The 26858-nt window shown below is 45.8% G+C and overlaps 1 protein-coding gene across 2 annotated transcripts in view; it reads left to right on the forward strand.

The window, feature by feature from the left end:
- LOC133390204 (store-operated calcium entry regulator STIMATE-like) overlaps positions 1–26858 on the forward strand; it is a 55748-nt gene that overhangs the window by 11814 nt on the left and 17076 nt on the right. For both annotated transcript variants that reach the window (XR_009764341.1, XM_061638294.1), the window contains exons 3-5: positions 1696–1791; positions 4538–4659; positions 22260–22372. Coding sequence is in view for 1 of the 2 variants with exons in the window: in XM_061638294.1 (XP_061494278.1) it covers positions 1696–1791; positions 4538–4659; positions 22260–22372 (331 nt within the window). In the remaining variant the exon portion in view is untranslated. The remainder of the gene's footprint in view (positions 1–1695; positions 1792–4537; positions 4660–22259; positions 22373–26858) is intronic.

Here is a 26858-nt window from a genome sequence, read left to right on the forward strand (position 1 = left end):
ATTGCATGTGTCCTACATTTAAAAATATATCTATCTATTTATATGTTCCTATGGTGAGGTTACTCCTGTGGGCTACATAAAATGATGCAAATTTTAAGACACTTTCTTTTTGGCCTCTCAGTTTTTTCCATTCATGAGGAAAGGCAAATGCTACAGAGGGCTGCTCCAACCACTGCTAAATCTTATTTTAGCCACTCCTCTGACTATTGAGATTTCGGCAGACAATGCACAACTTAAGCGCATGCTTTTGCAACCGTGGAGGGCTAGAAGGCCTTTTTCTTAAAAACAACCAGACAAACCCATAAAGCTGGGATTCTTAAGCTGTGTAGCCAAGCACCACCTTCAGTTTCCGACCACGGTGCTGCTGCAGCATCCACGCATGGCCAAAGCTATGAGCATCACCATGGGCTTGAATATGCAACGTCTGGAGACATGTTGGAATGCTTGAATGCCTCTGCTCATGGAGGGTAAAGCCATCAGTGGTAACTAGTCATGACAGTTGTGTGGTCCTTCCAGGGTCAAAGGCAGCATGTCTCTGAATACCGGCTGCTGAGAGCCAACAGTACAGGGTTATTTGCCTTCATGCCCTGCATGTAGATTACCCATAGGCATCCAGTTGGCCCCTGTGGGATGTTGAGGCATAGAGGCCTTTTGGTCCTGTGGGAGCTGTTCTTAATGCTCTTCCATGCCTCGGTTACATCTGTTGATTTTTAAAAAAATGTTATTATGTGTTTGTGGAACGTTCTGCCCAGGGAGGTCTGCTTGGCACCTTCACTGTTGTCTTTCCGGCATCAGTTAAAAACTCGCCTTCACCCCTCTCCTCCCCTCACAAAGGCTTTTGGTAGACTACATTGTTAGTTGTGGAGCCTTGTTTGTTTTATTTGCAAACTTAACAGGGGAGAGGGGGAAAAAGAAAAGGGTATAAAAAATAAAATGGAAAATGGACTGCCTTCTAGTCGATCCCTACTTATGGCTACCCTATGAATAGGGTTTTCATGGTAAGCGGTATTCAGAGGAGGTTTACCGTTGCCTCCCTCTGAGGCTAGTCCTCCCCAGCTGGCTAGGGCTGCTCAGCTTGCCACAGCTGCACAAGCCAGCCCCTTCCTTGTCCACAACTGCCAGCTGGGGGGCAACTGGGCTCCTTGGGACTATGCTGCTTGCCCACGGCTGCACAGGTGGCAGGGCATGTAACCCCTGAGCCACTCACTGTGGGGGTGATCTTTAGCTGGCCCAGGAGATTTGAACTCACAGACTCTGGACTCTCAGCCAGGCTCTCCTCCCCACTGTGCTATACCAGCCTAAATAAAAGGAAAGTGGGGGAGGGAAACAAAAAGCAGGAAGTCATCTATAATCATGACAGCCTGCCTTCAGCTCACATTAAAGGTACAATAACCATTGGTTCATCCTTCTTAAGTTAAACATATAAATTAATGGAAGCCCTCTAGATGTCTAAATACTGTAGGTGTCCACGTGAAATTGACGTCTGTATGTTCAAATGTAGCCAGGCCAGTGAGGTACCTTTTTGTATTGTTTATGAGTTGCATGGTGTAAATGTATTTGTATGTATGTTTATGCTCTTACAGTATCTTTATCTTACAGCATATTTAAGTCACTTGGTGACCTTTTTGTGTAACAAGCCGCAAACAAGTTCAGTAAATAATAATTGTGACATTATGCATTCCAAACTCTTTCAAGGTTTTATGATACATCAAAGCAAGCCATAGGAGCCCTCTTCATCCACTTTGCCAACGTCTTCCTGTCTGATCTTACAGAAGAAGATCCTTGCTCTCTGTGAGTTTGTCTTTTCACATGAATGCATGTGGGTGTCTTCTGGGGCAGTGTTTGTTTGATCTAGGGAGCTGGTGAAGAATGATCTCGGCTGAAAGCTTCAACTCACTGAGTGATCCTAGGTGGCTTGGCTCATCTATAGTGGCCAAACTAGGGCTTGATCATTGTGAGGGTCAACTTTACACACTTTCTTCGCCCCCCTCCCTCCTCTCCATCCTGGTTTGCACCAATTCGCTTCCTGTCTTATGGCAAACCATAGTTTGCTGTACATCTAAACTGGAAATGGATGGTTTGTACAGATCTTAATTTCTTTCCAAACCAGAAACTGAGTTTACCCATTCTGATTTTTGAGGCAAACTATAGCTTACCTGATTTTCAGCAAACTGAATCAGGAATTGAGGGAAAGAATTTAAGTGTGCCAGGGAAGTAAAGAGGGTGAGGAAAGAGTACATGAACCTGTAGCCTCTGCACGATAGCCAAACCATAGTTTAACCATTGCATCAAAATTGAGCTGCTGCCTCCCCCCCCAGCCTCATCTGTAACATGAGAATGATAATGCAGATGTACTTTAATGTGGGATGTTTTAAGGACTACTGAGGCGACGCATTTGAAATGCATTAAGCATTTAATAAAATGCCATTTGATTGCCGTGGGCGTGATCCAGCCAAAGCTCAGCAATGTTCAGTCTTATCAGTCTCAGTGGCAAAGTTAAACCATGGGCGTAAAGCTGTCCTGCTGAAATCAGTAGAAAGTAAAAGTGCTTCATTTGGGCTGGATCGCATTCCAAATATGTTCTGTTGGTGTTGCAGGTTCAGACCTCCCAATAGCTGAGGCACATTTTTTTCTCTCTTGCTCTGAACTAAATTTGGATGCACACTGCTCTTGAATCATAGAATTGTAGAGTTGGAAGGGTCCTATAAGGTCATTGGGTCCAACCCCCTGCTCAGTGCAGGAATCCAAATTAAAGCATTGGCTGTCCAGCTGCCTCTTGAAGGCCTCCAGTGTTGGAGAGCCCACCACGTCCCTAGGTCATTAGTTCCATTGTCGTACCGCTCTAACAGGAAGTTTTTCTTGATGTTCAGTCGAAATCCGGCTTCCTGTAACTTGAGCTTGTTATTCCATGTCCTGCACTCTGGGATGATCGAGAAGAGATCCTGGCCCTCCTCTGAGTGACAACCTTTCACGTACTTGAGAGCTATCATATCTCCCCTCAGTAAGGTTTGGTTACCTTACTGAGTTTGGTTCCCCTCGCAACCAAAAGGATGCACTACAGAGTGTGGCCCTCCAGGGGATACTGGACTCCAGTTCCCATCAGCCCAGCCAGCATGGCCAGTGGACAGACATGGTGGGAGTTGTAGGCCGGCAATGTCTGGGTGACCACAGGTTTCCCTTATCTGGGGTAAAAAGCAAAAAAGACAGACACCCCTCTTGTTTCTCCATGACTGCTGGACTGAAATAACTTTCTGAGTGGAAGGGAGGTATGCTCAGAGCCGTGATGTCAGGGTGCGATGCAACAGGCAGACGGTTCTCTGAACCAGGAGTGATTGAGCCAGTCAGAGTGAAGGAAGAACCATAGCTGGTAGAGCACATGTGTTGCATGTGGAACAGGGGAACCTGTGGTCCAATGTGGCTGGACTCCCAGCTTCCAGCATCCTAGATCATTGGCTGTGCTTGCTGGGACTGATGGGACTTACAGTCCTGCAGCATCTGAACGGGCACGCCACTGGCATAAAATATCCCACGTTCAATCCCTGGCGTATACAGGTAGGGCTGAGAAATGCCCTTCCCTGAAACCTGGGGGACCCACCGCTGGTTGGTGTAGGCAGTACTGAGCCAGTTGGGCCAGTGGTCTAACTGAGCTAAAGGCCAGGGGTGGCAAGCCTGTGTGGGCTAGATCAAGCCCACCAAGCTACGTGGCCTGCCAAGCCCTGGGCCAAATGGATACCTTCCAAAGGTGCCTCTTCCTGTCCTTGGAAGAGCATCTCCTGCCGCTTGCATGTTGCTATGGCGGGCAGGTCAGAGGTGCTCCTTTCATAACAACTTCAACCTGCTGCCAACGGCAGTGCATGAGAGCGGGAGGAGAGGCACCTTTCCAAGGTCCAGGAAGAGGTGCCGTTGCAATGTATCTTCCTCTCTACTGCAGTGCAGGGGCTGAGTGACGAGGTATCTTGCCCAGCCCAGCACTTTGATGAGGGAGAGGGGAGGAGGCACTGCTGTGCGCCTGCATGTTTGTGAGTGTCAGTGTGTCTTGGCCAGACCCACTGCTGGCATGCACCCCTCGGAGAGGTGGCCGACTGTCAGTGCAGCCCTCTGGCCAGGGAAAGTTAGCCACTCATACCTAATGCAACATTACCCAACCCCAGGCTGAATGGCTGGAGGCAAGTCCAGAGCAGTGGGTCACACAGAGGTGCGCCGGGCAGCTTCCTTTGTGGGCAAGCACATTGGAGCCTTGACTCATTTAACGTCTTTCTCACAGCACGCCAGCCTCCCACAGCACGCACCATGTGCTCTGGTGTACCATTTTGGGATGTACAGTCGCTGCTGATCCTTTGGTCAGTCCCAGCTCTTGGCATTCTTTGATAAAAGTTCCCGTTCTCCTACCATTGCAAATCAGATCCCCTCCCTGGAATCTGTTTAACAGAGGAAAACAACGCAAGGGCAAACCATGCATTTGTGGTTTGGCCCTAAGAACCCACTTAAACCTATTCAGGAGCATTAAGCATGGGCTTTTTGTTCTTACCCACTATAGCTACCTAATGAATTTCATCTTGGATGCCACATTGGGGATGCTGCTGATCTGGTTCGGGGTGAAGGTGGTGTCCTGGGTTGTGGAGGGTCGGAAATGCACGCATCTTGTCTTTGGCGAGTATGGTAAGTTGAGGCCAACCCTTTTGTTGCATGCTTTGACCTGGTAAGTCACATGTGTGTGTGTGCGCTTGTAAAATTATTTTCCTGCCCTGATTTATTTATTTATTAGATTTATATCCTGCCCTTTCTCCCAGTAGGAGCCCATTTTATTTGTTTTGATTTATGTGACGAGATAAGTTCGGGGAGGGCAGACTTAAGGCTTGCAGGATATCCTCTTGTGTTCTGCTGGATCCCCAAGATCCACCAGCGGGATCTTGCAAAAGACAGAATTACAGGACATGGTGCAAAAGACAGAATTATAGGACATGGTGCCTTGGAGCACACAGATTTGTTTGGAGTCACAGAGTCCTTCCACATACAAATCTATTCCTTTTCTTCAGCTGTGGATGCCAGGCATTGTTCTCTTCTGCACGAAAGGTTGTGGCCCTTCCCCAAATGGGATTTCTTCTCCTGCTAGTTGTAGGGTCAGGGCAAAGTACAATAAAGGGCCCTGAAGCCTTGCTTTTTGATCTCTGCAGTCCACTTGGACATATTGGGGTATTTGACAAATGCAGATGCTGTAAAATCCTGTGAGGACTACAAATGCGTTTATTCTAAATGAATGCAAAGATTCTCAGTCAGCAAACGGTAATGGTTTTTCATTATTCCTTTTTTTAAAAAAAAATATTTATGTGCCTGCAGGTCCATCTTTGCATTGTTAACATTCATTTTATTGTGTTGTACTAACAACCACCACAAACTGCAACTATAAAGAAGCAATTCCTCTTAAGCTGGCTTAGGACGTTAGCTCTAAATATTTCCATTATCTAACAACTGGGGAGGGATGTGTTGTGATAACTCCCCCCCTTTTGTCTGCTCACAGAGACACTTCTGGGGTGTCTTGCACATACAGTTCCACTGGGGGGCAGCAGCTCCTACCAAATGTAAAATCTGACTTTACCAACATCTCTTAAGCCTTGGTTGCCAGGTGTGAAATAGATGGTCTCGCCTGATAACTGTCGAAGAACATGCTTCTCTCTGTGGATTTGACCCACGAAAGCAAGGTGGAACCTCCAGCCTGGGGGCCAAATGTGGCCTTCCAAGCTTCTCTGTCTGGCCCTTAGAAGTCTCCCCAGGCCACACCCCTCCCTGGCTCTGCTTTGCATCCTGAGTGTTTTTGTGCCCTTGAACTCTGATAATGCCCCTTGCTTGTCAGGGTGGAGGATAGAGAGGGGTGGGTGAGTGTGCATAGAAACAGTAAAAATTACATTCATGGCTCCACCTGCTTTTTGCCTCTGGTCCTGCCTGTCACTGGCCTGTGGCCCTCAGACGGTTGTCCAGAAGTGAATGTGGCCCTCGGTCTGGAAAAGGCATTCTTCATTGCTTGGAAGTTCTGAGAGATTTCCAAAGTGTAGGAAAGTACTTGAGCTAACGTTGGTATTTGAACATGAAAACCAGGGCAGCTTTGAGAATGGAAGACTTTGTGCAAGTGGTCCACAGCCAGAAAACGGTAGTGTATTAGTAATCCAGAATATCACAGGGTGGTGAACCAAAACTGGGCATTTTCCGCCATTGCCCCTGTGCTGTGGAATCAATGAGTTGCTTTAGATGTCTTTGTGAAGGCCTGTCTTTTTGCCCAGACTTTCCCTAACCTGAATTCTGGTTTTTATCTGAGCTTAGAATAGTGCCTTTATTGTTTTTTTATGTTGCATTTTTGTTTCTATACTTTCTGATATTTTTTTTACGTTGTGTATTTTGTATACCGCTTAGAGAATTTAAAAAAACATTAAGCAGTTTAGAAATGCTTTTAAACTATAGAGCATGTGCTAACCCCCTTTCCAAGCTTCTAGTCCTTAAGATTGCAAAGAGAGGCTTGTTCAAAGTGTTTGGACTATGTGTGGTTAAAATCTCAAGACCCAAAAGAGAGGCTAGAGGCATAACATCAGTCAGGAGGAGTGGGGATTTCAGTTCCCTATATATTCTCTTAAATTTAAAATATTTCTGTATGCCACTTTTCTGGGCAAAGCCTATCCAGTTGGCTGGGGTTGGAGGGTGTTATAGTCCAAAACATCCAGAGGTCATCAGGTTGGAGAAGGCTCTTCTAGAATCTTCCATGACCTACTTGTATGTGGGCTGTGGGAAACATGAGTCTCTTGTTTCAGCTGGTGGGTTTTTGACGCAAGAACCCGTGTGTGGGTTGAGACTGGCCTGTTGTCATGGTGGTGTTCAAACATTTCCATCACAACCCTTCCCATTTCTCAAGAGCAGCCAAAAATGAGTTCTTAACCTTTTTGTTTTGTTTTGAAAATAAATAATTCTCTCTCTCCCCCCCCCCCCAATACACACACCCTGTGGAGATTTTTGAAGCATGAGCAATTTAGTTAGGGAAGCACCTGCCTCCCTTGAAAATCCAGCCTGGTGAATTTGCCAGTGAGTGAGATGTTCTCTGTCCTGATCATTGGCAAGGTGAGGCTCTGAGAGGATCTGCAGACCTCAGGAGGCTAATGTGGGTGATGGTGGCACGTATCTGCGAAGTCTGTGGGTCTCCAAAGGACAATGCTAGACTGGCTTTTTCCAGGCAGAAGGGGCCTTCTCTGTCGTGGTTTCTCATGTGAGGAATGCCTTCGCCAGCCAAGTGCACCAGTCTCCCTAATTAACAACATTCAGAAGGAATTAAAAGCATTCCTGTTCACCAGGCATTGGATGGCTAAAAGATACTCCTCCTAGCAACCTTGAAATTCTTAGGTGTGAGAATGTGCAATTAAATGTTTTTAGATGTTCTTAATAATAAAACTCCCATGAATTCTAGATGTTGCCCATGTAACAGTGCGGAGGTTGAATCCATCCTGCATGTTCTTTTGCATTGCAGTTTCTATGAAAGGGTCAGGAAGGACTTAATATACTCTATTATCCAGTCTTTCCCTGGTCATTCTAGCAAATCTGTTATGATTATATTGCTTCAAGGCACCAACAAGTCAATTATGGAGCAAGTGGGCCAAATTCTTGAACTTGGCTATCCGTATTAGACCATTAATGATTGTTTGATAGTCTCCAAACCAACTGTGTGTTATTTGGTCCTTTGTAATTTTTTTAAAGTATTATTTTATTTATTTTTAATTTTTTTAATGAGGTTGTAATATTACCTGTTTTTATCTGATTATTCAATGGTCTGTTGACTGTAATAAAATTTGGTTTGATGTTCTTAATGTTTTTACATATTTTATTTTTAATTGAGTTTTCTTCCTTTGCTGGCCGCCCTGGGCTCCTGCAGGGGGAAGGGTGGGATGGAAATTTAATAAATGATATAAAAATAAGTTGAGAAATGGTCACACAGGTGGACTGAGGCCAGCCGGAAGTGGTAAAGCCAGTGGACCGAGGGTACCCTGGATCCCAGGTTTTGGCCTGAAGGCACGTGAGGCCGCTCCATGCTGAAGCTAAGCAGGCCTGGTCCTGGTCGCTGTCTGTCTGGCCTCCTGGGAACTACATATCCAGCACCTTGGGTGCCACAACAGAAAAACAGTGGGTTATGAATGGAAGGAAACGATTAGTTTTGGAGAGCCACTAGATGGCTTCTCTTGGCAGCAAGGAGCCAGTTGTCTGTGGCCAGCACTAGATACGGAGGCTAGAACAGGAGCTGAGTCAGGGAAGGGCCATAGCTCAGCAGTGGAGCATCTGCATTGCATGCAGAAGGTCATAGGTCAATGCCGGGCATCTCCAGGTAGCTCTGGGAACATCCCATTTCTGAAACCCCAGAGAGCTACCAGTCAGTGTAAATCAGAGATGGAGGACATCAGGCACCGGGGCCCAAATGCCCTGACTCCTCAGGCTGCACCCCCTCGCCAACCACACTCCTTACCAACCCAGCTTTGCACCTTCCCTGAGTGTTTTTGCCTCTCTAGGGTGTGCTTTTGAACTCCGGCAATGATTCTTGCTGGCCTGGATGGGGGATAGAGAAGGCTGTGTGAAAAAATTAATGTTGGTTGCTCTATGAACTTTTCCTCCGGGCCCCGCCCACTGTTGGCATGTGGCCCCAAGAAGGTTGCCTTAGAAGGGAATGCGGCCCCCTAGCCGCAGAAGGGGTCCCCCACCCCTGGTGTAGATAATGCCAAGCTAGATGGACCGACAGTCTGACTCTTGCTAAGGAAGCTTCCTGTAGTCCTGAGATCTGGAGCTGAGCCGGGGAATTCTGAAGCAGGAGACTGCCAGTTCTTCCTCTGCTGGGTCGCTGCTTGCAGCCAGATCTTCTCCCAAGTAGACTCTTCTTCCCAAGCAGGCCCTGGTGAGCAGAGACATCTGACAGCCGACACTGCGCTCCATTATTTTTAGCATTTGTTGTCCGTCCTTCACCCAGGGGTCCCAGGGCAGGTTACAACAACCTCAAAGCACAGCGTTGAAAGCAACCAGAATCACAAAATTGGATGAGTCCAAAAATATACATCTTGGGTGTCAAAGGCCAGGGGAAAGAGGTGCGTGTAACTCTGCGCATCACAACTCTGCGCTTCCCACTGTTGCTCTTGCAACCCAGGGGGTGGGGTGGGGAAGAGGTCAAAGGGGTTCTTGGTTGAGAAATCCCTGAAACGGGGCTCTTCAGGCTGCCCTGGGACTACTGTGGGTTCCTCCGGGTCTTCAGTTGGAGCGGGGTTCCCATGAGTCCCCAAGCTGCCTCTTCTGAAGAGGTCTCTCCAGGACAGGACAGGATACTGGCACCAGCGGGCTATCGTGGTTACGATGCTAATGTAAAACTGGGGAGACTTGGGTTCAAATCGCCAGTCAGCCCTGAAGCTCAGCGGGTGACTTTGAGCTAGGCTTTCAGCTTATAAAGGGGTTAATGTGGGCTAGTCTCGGCATCCGTGCATTCAACAAACCTCAAGAAGAGTTCAATATATGTAGAGCTGTGAAATAGGATTCCAGCCCCATCGGGGTTGTCCTAGCATAGCCTTTATCAATCCAGTACCCCCCCCCGATGTGTACATACATACTTACAATAAATCTTTATTATGCACACCGAATGCAGCAGCGAGGCTTTGTCCATGCGCTCTTGTGACCTCTTATGCATTCTCTGGATGTGCACCTGAAGGGGGTTTATCTGAACCCCCATTTTCTCAGTGCCTAAGGGGAGGACCATGTATGCTGCCCTGATCTTCTGGAGAGGCAGGAGGGAGACAGATGAAATAAAAATGTAATAAAATGGTGTAAAAAGTTGCTCAGCCGGAAGAGCTCTCTTTCCTGCTAAAGCAGGATGGGCAAGTGGCCCACCTGTCTAATACGTGAGCCTGTTGTTTGTAATATGTGATGCAAGGACATCATTCATCACCAGTGCACGGTCTCCTTTCCCAAACTAGCCCTTACTGTTGGGCAGAATGTTTTCCCTTTAAATGGAAGCGGCCTTTCAATGTGGCTTTCTGCAGAGGAGAGGCAGGATTGCCCTTCTCTGGGCTCTTTCAGGTTTTTGCATCACTGTCAAATTGCTGCTGCTGTTCTCTTTTTCCACATATGTGTGTGTATGTGTCTGCACAGTTTGCACAGAGACTTAACAAAACAAGACACTTAATGTATGTGGGCTGCTGCCTGCTCAGTGCCTTGGAATCAGCCTGGATTAAAAATAATCCCAGTGCGCAAAAGAAGGGCTTGGAGAGAAAGCAGCCTGCTCCCTTACAAGGCAGTCAAATTCCACAATCTGCCAGGAGGAGACGGCGCCCTGAACAACCGAAGCGTGAGGTGAGGTAGCGGTGGAGAAGTGGGCTAGCAACAGCGCACGGATAAGCCAACATCTTCTGTGCAAGAAGAGGCGGCTGGTGCGCCTAAGGGGTAGGACGGAAGGCAGAGAGAGCAGCAGGAGGTGGGGCCAGAGCCAATGGGAGGCCACCTCCTGACTTGGTTGTAAGTGAGATGGCAGGCAGGTGGGGGCAGACTGAGGTTGGTGGGGCACTGCCCCACATGCCGTATCGGAGCAGCTGCCACTGGGCAGTCCATGATGCCTCTTGGAGTTACCACCTAAAGTTAACTGAAAAGCAGAGTTGGGGGGAGAGGGGAGGCCTGGCCTCGTGAAGGCTATATGACAGGGATGGGGAACCTGTGGCCCTCCAGGTGTGGGCTAGGGATAATAGGAGTTGTAGTCCAGCATCACCTGGACGGCCACTGGTTCCCCACCCTTGCCATAGAATAAAGAGCAAGAACACAGTTTTTGTTCCTTTCGTGCTTCTTCATTGTTGGCCTTGCCCTCTCAGTCTATTGTCCCATCAGTGGCTTCCCCTGTCAGCCACTGCCTCCATCGTTAAAGGCCGCTTTGTGTGTGCCATGCGGACTCAACAGAGCGCTCCAGTGCATTCCAGCCATGCATGGTGGAGATGGTTTTCCCCAGAAGCACAGGAGCCCCCAGGCGAGGTGTTTCCTTTTCACGACTCTTCCGACTCGCACACCTGTCCTCTTGGCCTTGGGATGTAGGCAACACCTTTCCATGGCTCCCTCAAGGAAACTTTGGCTTGGTGGAGGAGAGAGAAGCCACCCCTACCTTTTTCAGCAGGCACGTAATGTAACGTGAGAGTAATGCACCTCATTTTTAAGGGGGATGATGTGCTGAAAATTAGAAGTGTGGTGCATGTGAAAATTTTGAGTGTTGGAGAGGTGAGAGGAATGCACCATAGCTCAGTGTTTGAACACCCGCTTTGCATGCAGAAGGTCCTGAGTTCAGTCTCCCGCATTTCCAGATAGAGACAGGGGAAGACTGCAGTCTGAAATCCTGAGTATCTGATGCTGGTGTAGATAACTGGTGTAGATAGCACTGGGCTAGCTTAGTCTGACTTGGGATAATGTATGCATAGGTGGGAAGAGATCGAGGCTCTGCATGCCAAAGTCTCAGGTTTCATCCCTGGTACATCCAGCTACAAGAATTGGGTAGCAGCTGATGGAATTCTTTTCTTGGGGCCCTGGAGAGCCTCTGCCAATGAGAGCAGACAGTATGAGGCTAGAAGGACAAAGCAGCTTCCAGTCTTCCATCTTCCCCGCTTCCCAAAGAGGTTGACTGCTCTGGTAGAATATATGAACCAAAATTAGTCTTGGGCCCTCCTATAGCAGGGAAGGGGGACCTGTGGCCTTCCAGATGTTCTTGGACCCCAACTCCCATCATCCCTGACCCTTGGCCATGTCGGCTGTGGCTGATGGGAGTTGGAGTTCAGCAGCATTGTTTTGATTTACAAAGCCCTGCACAGCTCAGAACCCCAATATCTTTCAGGGCCCCGCTCCTGATACAGCCTTGCCTGAACCCTTTGGTCTTCATTGATCCCCCCATCTGGGTGCCCACCCGAGGGAGTGAACCCTTTGGTCTTCATTGATCCCCCCATCTGGGTGCCCACCCGAGGGAGGTTCAGAATGTGGTGACAAGAGAGAGGGCCTTTTCAGTTGTGGCTCCACACTTGTGGAATGCTTTCTTAGTGAGGTCCGCCTGGCACAATCACTGATGTCCTTTTGGCAGCAGGTACAAACTTGCCTCTTATTCTCAGGCATTTGACAGATTACAATGATTTTGCTGTCTATTAATGATCTAGTTTTGCTGCTCTTTAATTTGGTCTGTTTATACATTATTGTATGGTTTTCTTTTATGTTATGTTTTATGCTCTTAAAATTTTGCACGTCATTTGGTGGATGCTCCTTGTGTGGCAAATGACGTATAAATTGAATTAAGTTGTAATCCTACTGTCTAGAGGGCACCCCCTTGCTGGATCGTCACCTTGCAGTGGTGAGTGGGCTTGCGTGTTCCAATGAACCCTGTGAGCGATGCCGTCGGGAGTCATGTACTCCCAGCAGGGTCGCTGTCGGAAGGCAGAGCTGGGGTCCCAATCCCGGGGAGCTGGATCCCGGAGAGTTGGGAGAAGAGTATTCGGATGGATGGCAGAGGGAAGGGGGAGGAACTTCCCCCTTTGGAGCGAAGACGAAACAGAGGAACTGCCAGTGATAAGGTCGCTTAGCAACGGGGAGCCTGAGCCCTCCCTGGACATTCTCACGCCTCCCCCTCTTTCAGGCTCAGAGCAAGAGGGGGAAGAGGGAGGGCTGCTCACAGCCGAAAAGCGGGGAGGCAGTTTACCATCAGCCCCTCCCCTATCCCCCATCCTGGAATCGGAAACTTCAGAAGAGGAGGGGATGATGCTTCCCCCCTCACCGCGCACACGCAGACAGCTGAAAAGACAGGAGAGAAGGGGGGGAAGGCGGGCAGTACCTGAGGGGCAGTTAAGGAGGAGCGAAAGATTGCGCGCCCGTTTGGCCCCTTCTTAAAGAACAGGCGGGAAGAAGTCCCTTGCTCTGTCAACTTTCTCCCAATGCCGCAGGACCTGTATCCCTGTATTGCTTCATGAGAAAACGCAGTCTTTGTTTGGACATTACCCTAATAAAACACGAATTAACTACAACCGCTGGTCTGGTTCCCGAGTCACATCCTGGGCTTGACAGTCGCCCATGGCGGTAAGGTCAAGGGAGAGGAACCAGACAAAGAACGATCCAAGAATGTCCTCAACGGCAGAACAGGCGGAGGATAACAATGTGTATGTTACAACAGCTGCGAAGGCGGATGAAGGCTGCAGCAGATAAAGGACTTCCAATCGTCGTGGTATTCATTCCATTGGATCAAAGCCTTTTTCTGTCAAGATTGTGTGTTGATCGTGGTGCGCTGATCTCCCCACATAAAACAAATTCATGCACAGGCTTCTTCCATAACAAAAGTCCCATGGCGATTGGCAAATGGTGATGGGGGCAGGACTGTGAAATCCAGAAGCCCCTAGTCATGGTCTGGTACATTGGCGGTGGATACAGATTCAGACAGATCCATTGTTAATGACTATATTTTGGAAGACAATCTTACTCGGTCACGAGTGATCGCCAAGAAGAAGAGAGGCCACAAGTTTTCACCCCTGCCCTGCACCGCTAGCGGAGGTTTGTCCAAAAAAAGGCTGTATTTGCATGTTTTGTGTACATTTGTTTTCCTCCTGTGAAAACCTCTCTGACCCGCATTCCTATCTGGCTCATATTCTTTTGACCCCCAACTATGCAAGAATCCCCATAATCTCTTGACCCTCCCCCCAGGCGTATTCTGGCACAAGCGAACTCTCTGTGAGCAGTGTCAGCGGAGAGGGCGGAATAAGAAACCTTGTGGCTAATGTGAGACTTAAACTGCAGGAACTGGGCCATCGGTTCCTAGCCTTTTTTTCACGCCAACCTCTTGAAAATTGCTGAGGGCCTTGGTGGGCCACGTAATGCTGTTTCTGCCTGTTGCAGCAATTGTAATGTGCTGTGGCAGATGCTGCATGCTTTTTCTACATTGCATTTTTATTTTGTGCTGCTTTTATTTCGTGTTTGTATGTCGTGCGATGTTGTATTCTGTATAATTCAAATTGTGATACAGTAAAATGCAGCAGGAGAAATAAAAGAATCAAAATTATACAGCCACAAGAGTGGCTGTATACTATAGTCAGCGGGGATTTTTCACATTCCGCAATGTTAAATGGAAAATATCCCCCCATGCCATTCTGAGGCTTCCCATAAGCTCATTTCAAAACAAAACCTTACAAAACCTATAGTTCTGAACTCAGAAACGCTTGCTTAACAACCCTGTCAATTTTCATGGCGATACACAAAACAGTCAGAGAGAATTGAGAGTTCAAAGTCTAAAGAGAGAAAAAAAACTCAGAGCCCTTTTGGACTTTTTTCTGCGAGTTCTCATAATCTGTTGAAATTAATTAAAAATCAGCCATGTTCACAGAGTACCTGTAATCCTAATACTGACCTTGCCCCATACTCTGACCTTCATCTTCTGCAGTTTAAAAGTTTAAAAAATGCCTGGCTGATTTTTAATTAATTTAAGAAATTTTGGTTGGAAGCCTATTATAACGCGGGGCATGCTCAGTAAGGACCAACTGTCAGTGTTCTAAAAGCCTCACAGCTGCTGGGCTTGGCTAATCAGAGGGCCACACCCACACCAGACTTGATTTCACTTGAGACCGTCATGGCTTCCCTCAAAGAATCCTGGGAAGTGTAGTTTGTGAAGGGTGCTGAGAGGAGGCTCCTATTCCCCTGAGAGAATGGTTAACAGTCAGCCACTCTGATTGAAGGTCTGTGAGAGAAACAGGGTGTCTCCTAGCAACTCTCAGCACCCTTCACTAACTACACTTCCCAGGATTCTTTGAGAGAAGCCATGGCTTTGAGAGAAGCCATGATAAATTCGTTTAAATTGTTTTTAAAAGATGTGTTTTTAAATTTGTGTATTTGTTTTTAGTTATTGTAAACCGCCCAGAGAACTTCGGCTATGGGGCGGTATATAAATACACTAAATAAATAGATAAATAAATAATGATTGTCCAAAGTGTAATAGAGGCCTGGTGTGGATGTGGCCAGGGACAGCTTTGTTTTAAATTTGGGTGGGAGGTAGGGTTGCCAGGTTCAGGGCCTGAGACTGATCCTGTATCTTTAGGAGAAGAGAAAGTCAGCCAAGTGCCAGTGTTTTTGCAACATTGTAATGGGAAAAACCACAAGGTAGAATTGTCCCTGCCCAACTGTGAAAGATACAGAAGACGTCTTGGTTGGCAGGCCCAGCCTGGTCAGTTTTACCTATCCTAATAATGATTGCATAGGAGTATATCCGATTCAACTCAATAATCATACAAATGATCAGACCTGCCTTTTCCCTCCTTCCCCTCTCCTCTCCCTTTCTCCTCCCCTCTTCCTTCTTCCGCCTTCCCTGCCCAATCCAGCCCTCCGTCCCTCCCTCCCAGTCAGTTTTACCTATCCTAAGCATGATTGCATGGAAGTAAATCCTACTGAACTCAATAAACATGCAAAGGACCACATCTGTCTTTCTTCTCCCCTCCCCCTCCTGCCTGCTCCCATCCCAGTCCTCCCCTCTGCCTTTCCACCTCCCCCTCCTCCCTTCCCCATTCCCTGTGGTCTGTTTCACCTATCCTAAGCATGATTGCCTGGTGTGTGTGTGTAAATCCCACTTAACTCAATAACCATGGAAATGATCAATCCATTCTCAGCAAACTTGCACAGGATCCCATTTCTTACCTCCCGGATTAAAAAGCAGGGAAATTCACTAATAGGCAAAAAACCTTGCGGTTTAAGAATGTACCTATAGCCCACAGATATTTCTACCAAACTTTAAAAAGCAGGGAAATTGGGCAGCTATAGTGAATGCACCAGGGGAGCAGGAGACCTGAACTCCTCTCTGAGATATTGTACTGCCCTACAAAGTTGTCAAAATGCAAACACAATTTGGGTTGGTCTTTCACAGTCCAATCCACTTCCTGTGTAGCTTGGAAGAATTTGGTAACGTGCCTCTGAGCATATGGTGAGTGGTGGCAACACCTGTAATCAGCCGAAATAATAGAAAGAAGATATGTCCTGTGCTGATCTTGTTTTAGCCGGGAGGAAGCAACATTATTAAGACAGTTGATATAGTTCAGATGGTCACTTTAAATATGTCTGATTTACTTTGCAATTTTAGTGAAGTTTTCTATAGGAAATCATTTCCTTTTGCTTTTGTTTCTATGAATATGTGAAGTACAGCAACACTTTGCAAAATTTATACTAAAAAAACTCCAAACATAATTGTGGAATAATGGCACTGACTTCTGCAAAATAGTCTCCAGTGGACCTCAGAAGTGTCTCAATTTGCACATGATAAAACAGTGGGAGGTGAAATATATTCTAGCAAAATTCTAGGTGTGCTCTATGTTTTCAATTGATCGTGAACACCTTGCCTTAAATGAAGTGGTTTAAACATAGCAGGCTGAAAACATGCATCCTCTTTTTTCCAACAACTAGAGTCATTGCTAAAGTAGCAGCATATTGTAATCAGTCTGATTTTACATTAAACTGCAGTTTCAGGTCCAACTGTTAATGCACCCAAAAAGAAATAGCCTTTTTTGTTTCAAACTGGAGGTTATGGTCTGTCTTCACCATCATATGACATTGACCAATAAAAAGGCTTTGAAATTAATAAAAATAAATTTGACACAGATTTCTAGGATGAATAATGAGGGAAATAACATTTTCTAGTTTAGATTCTCTGTAGAAACATTAGTAACACAGGAAAGAAGCAAAGTAAGAAGAACACCAACAAACATACAAAAATATAATTCTCCATCTTTGGAGATGGCAGGTGTTGCCACCACTCACCATATGCTCAGAGGCACATGTTACCGAATTCTTCCAAGCTACACAGGAAGTGGATTGGACTGTGAAAGACCAACCCAAATTGTGTTTGCATTTTGACAACTTTGTAGGGCAGTACAATATCTCAGAGAGGAGGCCAGGTCTCCTGCTCCCCTGGTGCATTCACTATAGCTGCCCAATTCCCCTGCTTTTTAAAGTTTGGTAGAAATATCTGTGGGCTTATAGGTACATTCTTAAACCGCAAGGTTTTTTGCCTATTAGTGAATACACTTTAAAACATCAATATGAATATTCAGTGCGATGGATGTGTTGCCTCCTGTCTTCAGCCACACATTCACAGGCACGCTGTGGACCACCTGGGTGAAGCTCAGTGGTCTGCAGACCACAGATTTAGACCCCCTGAACTAGGAAGTTAGTGGCTTTTTTTCAAGCATTTTTCTTGCAGATGCTCTTGGATTTAACTTCTCTGCAGTCCGTTCAGCAATCCTTATTTCCTAGTTAGGCCTAAGTGCTAAAGGAGCCCCATCTGTCTTGTCTCTGTCTCGTCAGCTTTCCCAGTCAGTGCACGTGCAGCCTTTGGGGAGAGATGATCTTTTTTTGGCTGCCTCAGGACTATTAAATGTGCAAAGCATGAGGTTTGTTTTGGCTTCTTTTCAGCCTCTGCCATATATGGGCATGTCTGCTTCCTCTCAGCGCAACCGAGGGAGCGGGATAGGTTGGATTCTTTACATGGAACAGCCGCTTCAATTTCAAGCAGCGCTCGATGCAAATGAAAAAGGAGCACGTGCGTAAAATACGTACAGAGTACAGACAGCCTTGCTTAAAACCTTTGAAATGATTTGCTGAATCAGTTTCTCCTTCTGTTAAGCTCAGTAAAAGCTAGGGTTGTTTGCTGATTGGCCTGGCTAAAATTGGCTCCGGAAACGCTTCTCGTTTGCTCTCTTGGGGCAAATAATTCTATTTGGGTTTCTCGGTATTTTCCAAATTTGTCATTTCTGATGCATGCTTTTTTTGTTCCTGAATTGGGGGCTTGGCAAGTGAAGCTCTCCCCAGGCCCTTGAGATGGCTGCATTTTACTGGCAGGTCAAGACATTCTTAGTTACTACTTTCCAGCAGGGTATCTATGATCGCCTGTTGCAACATAAACAGTAACCTCGTTGCACCTTAAAAACAACAAGTTTATAAGGGCAAGCTTATGTCACAATAAACTGGTTGGTTTTTTAAGGTGCCACAAGACTCTGCTGCTCAGTCAGCTTTGCTAATAAAACAGAATTGTCAATAGAATTTTCACTGCACGTGTTTTTCTTAAATTCTGTTTTCGTCGTTGTATCTGTTTTAAGTTACATGGGCTGGTTGTTTTGGGGGGTTGTTTCTGTATGGCCCTTTGGGCATTTCATGAAAAGCAGCCTATAAAAGGTATAAGTGAATGATAACTTGCTGCTGGTTTCTCCCCATTCAGTATTCTTCACTTTGACATCCCCCTTCTTCTGAAAAAAGAATCTTCTACTACTTACTGCGACCAAGGAATACTGTGATTCCGTAGAAGTGTCAAAAGCACAGGGTGTGGTAATGGATGTGGAACAAAATTCAGTTTCTTTCTTTTTCTTTCTTTCTTTCTTTCTTTCTTTCTTTCTTTCTTTCTTTCTTTCTTTCTTTCTTTCTTTCTTTCTTTCTTTCTTTCTTTCTTTCTAGAAAACAGGTTTCTGGTCCTTATGGTTGTGAAAAGATGGTTGAAAGAGTATGGGTTACCCTGTCCCCAAAAATCAAACATAGACAAAAGAAAATAGGCAATGCCTCCCCAAAAATATGCAATTCCCACACACACACACAAGACACACAACCAAACAATTACAAAAGAAAAGCAAACCCTCACTTTAAAATAAAAACGTGGTATCTGAGGGCTCCATGGCTCCAATGGGCAGCACATTGATAGTCCAGGCCCTAGGCAAACATGGGAATGGATGGAGTAGCCTATTTCTAGGCTGTGTCAATTTCATCTGTGTATATTCATAAATCTGTTCTATTTCCGCATTAATCTGCAATTTTTTTAAAAAAAGTATGAAAGATTGTATATAAATACACATTTGTCTCAAAATATGTATTTAAAAACTTATTTTCTCATTTTGTGTACCTCTGACATATTTCAACCTAAAAATGTGTATTTTAACTCTTTAATGACTATATTGCAAAATGTGTGAAATCTGAAGGATAATTTATCCTGATCCGTGTACTAGCCTTGGAGGTTGTAATTAGATAAGTACTCTTAAAAATGCAGACCAAACAAAATTCTCGCCTCTCTCTAGACAAATGCCTTCAGCCCTGTGGGATTTTCAATTTCCCTGGAATAAAGCCTGTCACATGCTGCTTGGGGAGTATTCCTCTAGGTCCCCAAACAGCTTGCCTTCCATCCAGGGCAGAGACAGGGCTGCTCTTGAGGAAACCCAACTCCAAAGCCCCCCTTGGGCCTATAAACCAATTGCACACAGTTCTTCTGGATCCTGGCCTGTAAATTCTCCCATAAACACTTCATTTGTAACTGTTTTTTGCAAGCCAGAAAATGTTTTGCAGATGTCTTGGTGCCTCTAAATCTACATGATCCTCACTGTTTTCCAGGGATCAGATCTTTAGGGACATGTGCTCTTTGCACTGATGTTACAGTGAATAAGTGACCACCTAGTTCTTGAGCCATTTCGAGGGGTGCAGATTTTGTTTCTTACTTGAATGTATCCACACTGGCTTTCGTATGCCTTTATTCAGTGGTACAGAACCATTTGGCAGTTGCAGGTGGGTAGTTACAGTTTTTAGTTTACTTAGCACACAATTTACATCCAAGCTTGTGGTTGCATCTGGAAATGTTTAGTGGAGTTGGAGCAGCTGGGAGATTTTTTTAAAGCCACTGTGGTCTTGTGGCTTTTTTTTTTCCTGTTAGCTAACCTTTTTTGCTTCAAGGGTCATTGGACGCTAGTGGGTACTTTATGAGCATAAGACAAGCAGAGTTCAAGTGCAGAAAGGAAACAATCCATTTGGTCTGTCTCTCTGCCTCATGCAGATGTAGTAGATGCTGTTTTTGTGCAAGACCCTAAACATTTAAGCCTCTATCTCTGTTTTCTGCAGTATGTGAATGATGTTAATGGCAGAAGAGAGGGTAGGCAGTTATTTTCAGCCAGAGAGCCGCATTCGCTTCTAGTAGGAATAGGGGAGAAATTCAGTTCAGTTCACATTTAAAGCTGAATTTATCAAATATGCACTTTTCAAAACAATACAAGAATTAAAACAGCCGTCCTTCAAATTTGGCACTTATTTGAATGTTATAATGCAATTCTCCACCCAAACAGTGTTTGCAAAAATGTATATACTAGGGGGGAAATAAGCATAAAATGGAAATAACGTACAAATATGCATTATGTTACAAGAAATTGTTTGTGTAAATTCATCAAAACTGCATACAAAATTATATTTAGTAGCAGAAATTTGTGCTAAAATGCTGGAGAATTTTCAACGGGATTTTTTGTTTTGATCGTAAATTGCTGCAGAAATGTGGAAAACTGAATTTAAGGTTAGAACAGTGGGAGAATGGAAATTGACAGATCTTTCCATCCCTACCATCTGGGCAATTTTTTGAGGGCCACATGCCAGTGGTGGGCAGGGCCAGATGCAAAATTGGGCAGAGCAACAAATGTTCATTTTACCTCTGCACGGAAGACAGAGTGTTTTTACACATACTCACACACCCCTCTCCATCCAGACAAGCAAGAGGCATTATCAGATGTCAAGGACCCATTCCAGCCAGGCAAAAACACTCAGAGTACAAAGCAAGGCCCTGGGGGTGTGGCCTGGAGAGAGTTCCAAGGGCTGCATTTGGCCCTGGGCCTGAGGTTCCCAACCTCTGAGTAGAATAATAATAATGGTAACTTTTAGGGGCTGGAGGCCTTCAGCCAATGATCTCAGGCTCATTCTAAATCAGTCTGTGAACTCCAGCCAAATATTTGTAGCTCCTCCAGTGCTGATGTTAGAAGTGGGTCCTGGCATTAGCCATTTGCCAGAGTCTATTGTTGCTGATCTCATTTATGGTGTTCTTTGCTGGTGCTCACATGTCACCCATGATCTTCCATGTGTGCTAACAGCTGGAATCTTTTGGGATGACCTACTAGTATTAATTATGTGCATTTATGAAATCTAAAGGACCTTCCTGGATGCAACAGCCTCTTTTCCTGGAAGCTCCTTTCCTGCATTGCTTTGAAACTGGCTGTGGTGAGAAAAAGTACTTTGTGCATTCTCAAGGTCACTGGCTTCTTTCTGTCACCCTCCCTCCCTTGCATATCTAGAAGCAAAACAGGACAAGAAGAGTCCACAGCCCCTCACAAACATCCGGTGCCCACTTGAACCCAAGTCTTTCCAGTGCAAGTCTCCACATCACTGCACCCCAGTGTCTCTCCAGAATTTGCTCTTTGTGCAGAGGGTTGATGATGTCGGTGAACCTTTGGTTTGCCTCTAAATCTTGTGCAACTTTTGGAAACGTAGCAACCAATTCTGTATCCCCGTAAGAAAACATCTGGATGTTTCTTGAACGAGGCTGAAAGCTTTTCTTCCTAAGAGATGACTTCAGAATACATGATTAATCAACAATAACCTCTGCTTATGAAGTCTCTCTCCCTTGTCTTGCCTATGTAATTAAAGATAGCTTTGCAGGTTTGGTCACATAAATAACAGTGGCTATCATGACTTCTAGTGTTTCAGATCCGCAGAAGTGTGATGCTCCCCGGCTATCTGTAGATGTTGAATAGGCCCTCACTGTGCAAGGCGACATCTGTCTTGGATACCAGGAAATGCTCCTATATCCTTGTGTGTGACCATGACCAGCAGAAGGCACAAGTTGTCCTGTATCTTCACAAGTGTGTCACGTTGGAGATCAGGCAAGGATATTACCCCTGCAGCCTGATCCATATTTTACACCCAGAGCAAAGAACCCCAGTCCTCCAGATCTCTCTGTCCAGTCCTCAGGACCTACTAGGCCACACACCTCACCCAGGGCACACCCTCGACATCCATGCCTTGCCCCTTTCTCAAATGCTTTTGCATGGCTGGACTGAATCCTTGAACTTTGATTGGAACATAGAAAGCTGCCTTGTTCTGAGTCAGACTATAAGTCCATCTAGCTCAGTATTGTCTACAATGACTGTCTCTGGGGTTTCAGGCTTGGAGTTTTTCCCAGCCCGATCAGGGAAAGGTGAGTATTGAACCGGGGACCCTCTGTATGCAAAACAGGTGCTCTGCCGCTGAGTTTCGCCCTTTCCCCACCGTGCCTTTTGCTTGCCAATATGGAGACATCTCCTAGTTGCTTCCAGCTGTAAAGGGAGAAATGATTGTAGCTGTTGGGATGGCTGCCAAGGGCTTCATTGCCAGCTTCGCTGAGTCGTCTTATGAGAGATTGGCAGACATTGAGTTTACTTCCCTCTTTCTTCCAGGTGACCCTCCGCAGGCAACTGCTTGGATTGGCCAGTGCATCCTCTATTTGTTAATCATGGTCTTTGAGAAAAGTACAGTTGGCCTTGTCTTGCTCATTCCCGGCTGGACAAAGGTAAGATGGATGCCTGTTAAACTATTCCGTAAGATGGTCAGAAGGCCTTGCCTCGGGGCAGGAGATGGGAGGACAGGAAGGGCAACAAGCAGTCCTTCCCTTTTCCCCAGCAGGGGTTCTTTCGCTCCCAGGGGTGGCAGAGGACCCAGGCCTTAGTTTGAGGGGGGCAGGGCAGATAGGGGTTCCACCCACAATGGCAGCATTTATTTATTTGTCTGTCTGTCTGTCTGTCCATCTGTCCATCCATCTATCTAATCAATGTCCATCTGTCTTTATCTAATCTTATTTATTTATTTAAATGTTTATAGATCGCACTTTTCATAAAAATAGAGTAAGGTGGTATACAACATGCACAATTGACAGTAACTCTGATAAAAGTATCAGCAAAAGAGGATTAGACAAACTCACAAGAGGATAAGGCTCTCAGTGGCTACTAGCCATGATGGCTATGCTCTGTCTCCAAAGCCAGAGGCAGTATGCTTCTCAACACCAGTTGCCGGAAGCCGCAGGAGGGGAGAATGCTCTTCCATTCAGGTCGTGCTTGCGGGCTTCCTGCTGGGGCATCTGGTTGGCCACTGTGAGAACAGGATGCTGGATCAGAAGGGCCATTGGCCTGATCCAGCAAACTCTTCCGTTCTGATGTTTAAAAGCTAGTTGGGGAACAAAATTCGTGTTTCAATGGCCTGTCTTGAATAACAATAACAGTTTTCAATAGATGTCTGAAAGGAGGCAGGGATGATTCCTGCTGAGCCCCTACTGGCAGGGAGTTCTGCAGGATAGAGCCTGCTACGCTGAAGGAATGGTTCCAGGGTAAAGGCCAGCTGAACCTCAGGGGTCTGAGGAACCACCAGAACTACCTCATCAGAGGATCTTAGTTATCAAGGTGGAGCATAAGGAATCAGATGGTCCTTAAGGTACTTTGGGCCCAAGTTGTTTTGGGATTTGTGAATTAATACAGAACTCTTGAACCTAGCCTGGTGTCTAATTGGCTTCTCCAGAGTGGGTGCCCCAGGTTCCCAGAAAAGGGGGGGCACTAGCAGCAATAGTCCTAACCAACCCTTAATTCTGGGGGTGGGGGTTGGCTTCAATGTCTTCTGTGTCGATGGCATGACCGCCAAAGCACACGTAAACAGGCATGAGGGGTGTCCCTCCCTCTCAGTCCATTGAGCTGGCGTATGCAAATAAAAAAAAAACTTACCCAAGTGGGATAGGCAGGCCCCCCTCAGTTCTCTTTTCCTGCCTAGCTCTGCTGCAGGATATTCGCGTGGCTCATTCTGCTGTGCCAAAGGCTGGAAACCCATTCTTAGCCAACTTGCTATGGAGTCCGATCTTACATTCACATTTTGTAAAACCACATGGTAAGAGTCTTCCTGAGTCTGTGTTATTTTATACTACAGGGGCTGTCACCATTTATTTATTTAAGAAAGCACCTTGCATATAGAAATGCACTGGGGAGATGGCCAGGGAAGAACCTTCAGTTGTGATACCTTTTCTACATACAGGGAACACTTTCATATTGGGAGAGCATTCGAAATAGTCACCTCCCTGTCTACCATATGATTTTGTTGTAAAGCCCTAGGTCAGCTCTCAGTCAGCAGTTTTTTATTTTATTTTATTTAGCAAGATATATATACTGCTTAATCAAAAACGTTCACCAAGCAGTTTGCAAAATAGTAGAAAATACTTAAAAATAGCAATAAAAATAGTAGGCATAATGAAATTATAAAAATATAGATTAAAATTCATTTTAAAAAGCAGTTATGCATAATAAAATTGTATGTCTTGGATGGCATGCAAAGCAAGTACTTTTAGCCTGGAGAGGCTTTTTGGGACAGGTTCAGGTACTTTCATATATGGGTAATTGTAAATTCATAAAACATTTTTCTATGTAGTAGACAAGATGTTTGAAATCTGGGATTGTTTTGAACTGGACCTCCTTGCAACAAAGGAATAGCTTACACATCTCATTTTAATTTTTAATTATTTTTAATAGTGGAAACTTATCACCGTGAAAGAATGCCCTGTAGGTGTCCCTGATTTACATGTTCTTATAAATGCATTTTCAAGTAGCCTGGAAGGGTTGAGTTTGATGTGTAATGCCAGTTTTAAAATCTGGAGATCATTGTAAGACTTAATGATCTGCATAACGAGGCTGCATCTGGCCACACAGTCTCAAGGTGGAGGAAGGTGGCAGATATTCAGATGAGGCTCTCTGCTAGTTGCCTTGCAGGATTCAGGATGTGCCTTTAACTGATTTTGATACTATATTGTACAATTGTTGCAACCCGCTCTGGGACGTCATGGTGAAGAGCGAATTTAAGAAATCTAAATAATAAGGGAAGGCATGAACAACTTGGGTCCAGGATTCTTTGCACCACTGGGCTTAAATTCAGCAACTTTGGGTGAAGACTTTTACGTTTACAGATTTTGCAAGTGCCCTCAACTTCATTTGGTGCAGATGTACCCTTTCCTCTCCAGGATAAGTACTGGGGTGTGTGGGGGGGTTATAGTTCCACCCATTTACAGCAAATGCTGACACTGGATCGGGTTAATTGGCTAGCCCTCATGACATCATAAAAGAAAATCCCTAGAGCAGTTTTGCAAATGTTCATTATGCTGGTGTTTTTTTAAAAAAATAAGGGAAGGTATGGATGTGTTAATGAATGAACGTACATGTAGCCCTTGCAAAGTATTTTTGCAAAACAGTAGAGGGCAGGCTTCCTACATCATGAGTGCAGGAAGGCGCAACAGTGATGCTTCAATCAGTATCCAGTTTGCTGGCATGTACATCTGTTCTGCAAACTGAGGGGCCAGTTTCTTCACCTGCCGCAAATAAACTGGCATCTCAAAGTGTTTAGACCAGGGGTAGGGAGCCTTCTTCAGAGTGAGGGGTGCATTCCCGCAGGAGCAACCTTACAAGGGCTGCATGCCAGTGGTGAGCCAGTCCAGAGACAAAAGTGGTCAGAGCCACAGATGTGACTCTTTGCAGTAGGGTACATTCCAGCCGTGTAAAAAAGGTCTTCTGTACGCCCCCACCTCCCTCCATCTCTCCATCCTACATTCAAGGAAGCAAGAGGCATTGTCTCATTTCAAGGATGCATTCCAGGCAGGCAAAATGCTCTAGGAGAACAAGGAGCTGGTGGGTGTGGCCGGGGAGTCTCAGGGGTCGATTGGAGATGCCTGAGTCCTGAGGGCTCCCTAACCCTGGTTCTGAGTCTCTTTAAATTGTGCTCTGAAGACAGGAGGGAGCCAATAGTATGTATGTGTGCATTTTTTATTTATATTGTTAGTCGCCTCGCACTTAGTGGTCTCTAGGTGACTTACAACACATTTTAAAAATGTACAAAATGAAACAAATTTAAAAACATACAATAACCAAACACGTAAAACCCAAACAGAAAGGACTAAGACAGCATCCCAAAGGCCTGAGTGAAAAGGAAGGCCTTTGCCTGGCGCCTGAAGGTAGATAAGAGAAGGTGCCAAGCGTTCCTCCCTGGGGAGAGCATTCCACAGCGAGGGGGCCACCACTGAAAGGTCCGTTCTCGTGTTGCCACTCTTGAAGGCTCCCGTGAGGGGGGCACATGAAGAAGGGCCTTGGATTACAAACGCAGGGTCCAGATTGGTTCATATTGGGAGAGGCGATCCTTGAGATATTGAGGTTCTGAGCCACGGAAGGCTTTATAGGTCAAAACCAGCACTTTAAATTGAGCCCAGAAACTAATGGGTAGCCAGTGCAGCCATGCCAGAATTGGTGTTATATGTACTTATTTATTGGATTTATATCCCACCCTTCTTCCTGAAGGAAACCAGGGTGGCAGACATAAAACAATTTAACGAGAGAGAAAAACATACTGAAAACAGTTTGAAACATTCCAAACCACAGTGAACAGATTATTTCTTCAGTGAACTTTGAGTTGCCAGGAACAGTCTCCTTCAGCCATCAAATGCCTGGATAAACAGGAATGATTTCAAATTCCTCCTGCCAGTCGATAGTCATGAAGGCAGACACACCTCACTGGGGAGGGCATTCCACAAAATAGGAACTACCACTGAAAAGGCCCTGCCACGGGTCAGCACTAACTGGGCAACTCCCAGTGGCAGCACCATCAACAAGGCCTCGCCTGCCAATTGTAGGGTCTGAGGCGGTTGATACTGTAACCAGGGAAGGTGCTCTTCTAGATTCTTGGGTCCCAAGCTGTTTAGGGCTTTATATGCTAGTGCTAACATTTAGAATTGGGCCTGCTAGCTCCTTGGCAGCCAGAGTAGCGCTTCCAGGACTGGTGACGCATGGTCCCATTGGGCTGCCCCAATTACCAGCCTGGCAGCCCCTTGAATGTAATGTGCTTCTGATGGCTTGTCCATGCCAGATCAGCTGTGTGACCACATGATGTGCCACTTTTGAACAGTTTTCTAGTGTGGGCAGAATGTGTGGCTGGCTAATGTTTAACTGCAAGGTTTAAAATGGGTTGCATTGTTGTTGTTGAGT

The sequence above is a fragment of the Rhineura floridana genome, chromosome 8 (assembly GCF_030035675.1).
Source record: "Rhineura floridana isolate rRhiFlo1 chromosome 8, rRhiFlo1.hap2, whole genome shotgun sequence".
Lineage (NCBI taxonomy): Eukaryota > Metazoa > Chordata > Lepidosauria > Squamata > Rhineuridae > Rhineura > Rhineura floridana.